The following is a 4621-nucleotide window of genomic DNA, read 5'->3' as shown; positions in this document are numbered from 1 at the left end:
GATGACAGATGGAGCTGTCTGGGTACGTTTATGTGCCTTTAAGTGTGACAGTGTATTTACTCTTTAGGGGCTGAGTGAGCCTCTGTTTGTGTGTAATTGAGTGTGCATGTGTGGGAGTGAAATTATGGAATGTGTATGCTTACAGCACTGAGTGAAAATAAAAGATTGTAAAATCGTGGAGCTTGTGGAATTGTGTGTGCCTGTGCGTGTGCGGTATTTTTTTTTTTTTTTTTTTAAAGTAAGCCACTTTAGATCTTGTCGGCTTCCCTGCCTTCTGTGATTGATTTTGCGAGGCTAATGGTGCGTAAAAGGACTGGTGAGATCTGGGGGCGCCTCCTAGCCTGACGTCAGAGAGAGAGTTTAAAAAAGAGGGAGACGGCTGAGAGCACACAAGCCGCTTTAGGAGTCGCGAGGCTCGGAGCCTTCGCTGCTGCTTCCTGATCCGCGCCTGGAGTTTGACCAGCCACTCTCCAGCTCGGCTTTCCCAGCGCCTCCGAGATGCTGTCCTGCCGCCTCCAGTGCGCGCTGGCTGCGCTCTCCATCGTCCTGGCCCTGGGCAGTGTCGCCAGCGCGCCCTCGGACCCCAGACTCCGTCAGTTTCTGCAGAAGTCCCTGGCTGCCGCCGCAGGGAAGCAGGTAAGGAGACTCCCTCGACGTCTCCGGGAATCTCCAGCCCTCCCTTACCCTTGCTCCTGCCCCACTGGTTTGGACTAAGGGATGCTCAGTGCTTCTAAAGAGTTTCGATGCTTTTCTGGGTCCCTCAGTTCCCAAAGCTCTTGAGAAAACTTTCAAAGGCTAGAATCCCCTTCTAACTCTTTTTTTCCCCCCTGATAAGCGCTGTCGGTCACAGTTCAGGTGAGTTCTTGCTTGGCATTCAAGAAAATTCCAACACCTGGGTACTCGTCTGGGCACGAAGGGGTGATGGGGTCTCTCCCTGGTGCTGACCCTGGGAAGCGCTGACCCAGGTGCTGAATCGCAGACCTCTGAAGCTGCTGCCTCTTAGCGTACCTCACCTCCAAACTTCGGTACTAGGGCAAAGGGGCACTCTAAAGACGGAACGCAGTATGTCTCAGATTGTGAGAAGTCTCGTTCCCCTACAGTTTACTCGGTAAAAATGGTAAAACAATTCTACTTTGTAGCTCGTGATATGGAAATTGAGTTAAACTGTTGCCACACACTTAATGTGTGGTGTGCGTGTCTGTGTCTGCGCCCTTGTGTGTGTGAGTTAAGCCTACAGCGACAGAAAGGTTGCAGAAACATTTGAGCTCTTAAAGCCTTTTTATGTAACTTGGTAATTATAGCAACTACCCTTATTTTTATATCCTTGATTGATTTTAAATGTGACAAGAATGCACAGCTGTAAAAACTGGATTTTTGTGTGTGGCCAAATCTGTCCTTTAATTTAGGCTTTTCTTTTCCATTGTCCTTCCTCTCTCTCTTTCTCTCTTTTTCTCTCCCTTCTTCCCTATACAGGAACTGGCCAAGTACTTCTTGGCAGAGCTTCTGTCTGAACCCAACCAGACGGAGAATGATGCCCTGGAACCTGAAGATCTGTCCCAGGCTGCTGAGCAGGATGAAATGAGGCTTGAGCTGCAGAGATCTGCTAACTCAAACCCGGCTATGGCACCCCGAGAACGCAAAGCTGGCTGCAAGAATTTCTTCTGGAAGACTTTCACATCCTGTTAGCTTTCTTAATTATTATTGTCCATTCCAGACCTCAGATCCCTCATCCCCAAACCCCATCTCTCTTCCCTAATCCTCCAAATCCTCAGCAAGACCCTTGCATTAGAAATTGAACGCTGTAAATATAAAATAAAATTATGGTGAAATTATGAAAAATGTGAATTTGATTTCTTATTGAGTAAATCTTTCTGTTCAACAGTACATAATAAGCTTGAGTGGTGGGTTCAGTAAAGTTATTTGAGATAGGCACTCCAACATTCACAAACATCTATTTAAAATTTTTGGTGGCAATAAAGTTTACATAAATGATAACTATTATAATTTGTGTCATTTCAAACTGAAATAATTTCACATAACTCTATGCATTCAAACTTTAATTCAATGATAATTACTGGGAGGGACTGACACAAACATTAATTACATATTAAATACACTTAAATTATATGTTGGACTATTGAGATAAGTTTGTATGAATAGTTAGGCTAAAAACCCAACTATCTGTTAGGTTGATATGTAAAATATATAACATATGAAAAGATGAAAGAAAAAATGATTTAGTGGTTGGGGAAAAATGTGGCTTAAATAGCTAAAATAAGGTTCTGAATTTATTTATAGTTTGTAAACATTTACTTGGAGAAATACCATAGCTTTTGTGTCTTCTTTGACAATCCTCTCTAACTGAACAGTGCTAAATGACTATCTCTGTTTTAAAAGCAAGTTTTTAAGATTTTTTTTCTCAGGGAGAAATCTCACTTTTTAAATAAGATTCCTTCTGGAAGTACTATAGGTTGCAAGAAATGTGTGTTGGCTTACCTCACTGAATGCTATAGGGCAGGTTTTGGAGCTCAAAATAATAATTATAAAATAGCTGTAGGAGCCATCTCAAGTCTTCTCTTAATTTTATCAATATGGGAGTCAAATAAAAACACAGTAATAGTCTTAAATACTCAGCAAAGAATAGCTATTATTAATAGTCCTATAACAACATACTAAATGGGATCACCCAAGACAGAAATGAAAACATTGCTAATTTAACTTACAGAGGCCTAAAGAGATAACCTTTGGGGTATGTGTATTTTAGCTATCAACTGCATTTCTGCATAGCTACTCAGATAAAAACCAAATAAAAATGTACTGGCTCAGTATAAATCTTCATAGTATAAACTAACTGATAGTACACAGAAATATTTAAGAAGAGCTTAATATTTTATAGAAAATATTTATGTTAGATAATACACATTTGAGTGTGGCTGGCTTAGAGGAAGTTAATTTCTGAACAGCTGATCAAACAAAAGAAAAAAATTCAAGCCACTTTACTAATCTCTATGAAAACAGAACATCCTCTGAAGTTCTGATATACCTTTTATTTACAAGACATTTAGGTGGGGGGATTAATGCATGTCCACTTATGGGATCTGTCTATGCTAAAAGCCTTATGTATATCTTGTTACCAAAAACCTCAGTGGAGTAACAGCATCATATTATTAAAAGTTAAGCACAGATAAGAACACAACTTAATGATATTCTGGGCCGTGTAGGAGTGTCAGGGGATTTCGAGGTTTTAGTACTAACTTTAGTTGTCAGTTCTCAATAGTAGCATGAAAATAATTGGCAAGAATTATGTAGTCATATGCTCACATATATTCATATTTTTAATTAAAAGCTTAAATTGAGTAAAACACCTGAACATGATTAACTATCTTTCCATCTCAGTTTGCTTACCGCTGTAAGCAGAGGGTTGTGTTAGAAACGGCACTCACAGCTGGGCATTGTGGCTCATGCCTGTAATCCCAGCACTTTGGGAGGCCGAAGTGGGAGGATTGCCTAAGCTCAGGAGTTCACGACCAGCCTGGACAACATGGTGAAACCCCGTCTCTACTAAAATACAAAATATTAGTCAGGTGTGTCGGCGTGTGCCTGTAGTCCCAGCTACTCGGGAGGCTGAGGCAAGAGAATTGCTTGAACCTGGGAGGCGGAGGTTACAGTGAGCCAAGATTGCACCACACTCACACCCTTTTTAGATGTGACTGCCTACTGTCATTTTGTGCTTTGACATTGACAAGGGTGCTCAAGGAGTGCTGATCTTGGGCCATTTTAAGTAGTAGACAGAGTATAGCTTTGTTTTATTTTACATATACAGAGGGTCTTACTTTTGACTTCCTATTTAGTTCATTTGAGTTCCTTTTAAATTTGATTCACTGAAAGAGCCTAACATTCTAGCCTGTTTATTGCCTCGCCACAGTGAACCATCTGTATATTTTCCTTCTTCCCTGCCACAACCACGTGCTTCCGCCATCCCGAGAAGCCTGGTATTTATTTTAATAGAAGAAATTGGGCTAGGTGCTCTTTACTTCTGGGCCTTGCTTTCCTCCCCTGAAAATAGGCATACAGCAGAAGCAATCCCTTTCATTTATGAGGATTCATGAGACCATGTATTTAAAGTTCTTACTACATGCTGAACAGTTAGTACATGTTAGTTGCAACAACTGATGCCATTTTTTTCTCACATGTTGCCTTTGCTGTTTCCACAAGACAAACCTAATCCAGCCTTCAAGACCCATATTACATGCTTCTTGCTCCGTACAATTCCTGCTTTACAGCCTCAAGTGGAATATGTGCCTTCTCTGAGTACTTAATCTGTCTCTTTAATGGTGCTTACTTATCCCTTTGAACCATTCATGATAGTTGTGTGAATCTGTGTAGGAGAGTGAGTGTTTGTGTGCGAACCTCCTTTGAATACAGTGTTTTATGCGTAGTAGTCTCTCAGTGCTCACCGAAAAAGTGAATGAATGATCTATGAGTGTATCACAGTGTCTAGTGATATAAATTTCTGTTTACTAGATGGCAGCATTCTTATTGTTTTCATTTGCGTAGGAAAACAATGTTAGTGGCCATTCTATGTGATGCTGATGTGACAACAGAAATGGCACATGGTTCT

The 4621-nt window shown here is 40.9% G+C and overlaps 1 protein-coding gene across 1 annotated transcript; it reads left to right on the top strand.

Moving 5' to 3' along the window:
- Positions 1 to 275: 275 nt before the first annotated feature.
- SST (somatostatin) lies at positions 276 to 1839 on the top strand. Its single transcript, XM_017549579.2, has 2 exons — positions 276 to 636; positions 1474 to 1839. The coding sequence occupies exons 1-2, from the start codon at positions 499 to 501 to the stop codon at positions 1684 to 1686; spliced, it is 351 nt and encodes a 116-aa protein (XP_017405068.1). The 5' UTR covers positions 276 to 498; the 3' UTR covers positions 1687 to 1839.
- Positions 1840 to 4621: the final 2782 nt, after the last annotated feature.

The sequence above is a fragment of the Cebus imitator genome, unplaced genomic scaffold (assembly GCF_001604975.1).
Source record: "Cebus imitator isolate Cc_AM_T3 unplaced genomic scaffold, Cebus_imitator-1.0 Scaffold220, whole genome shotgun sequence".
In the NCBI taxonomy this organism is placed as follows: Eukaryota; Metazoa; Chordata; class Mammalia; order Primates; family Cebidae; genus Cebus; species Cebus imitator.
The sequence above is the reverse complement of the archived record's forward strand: the minus strand, read 5'-3'. Positions and strand labels throughout refer to the sequence as shown.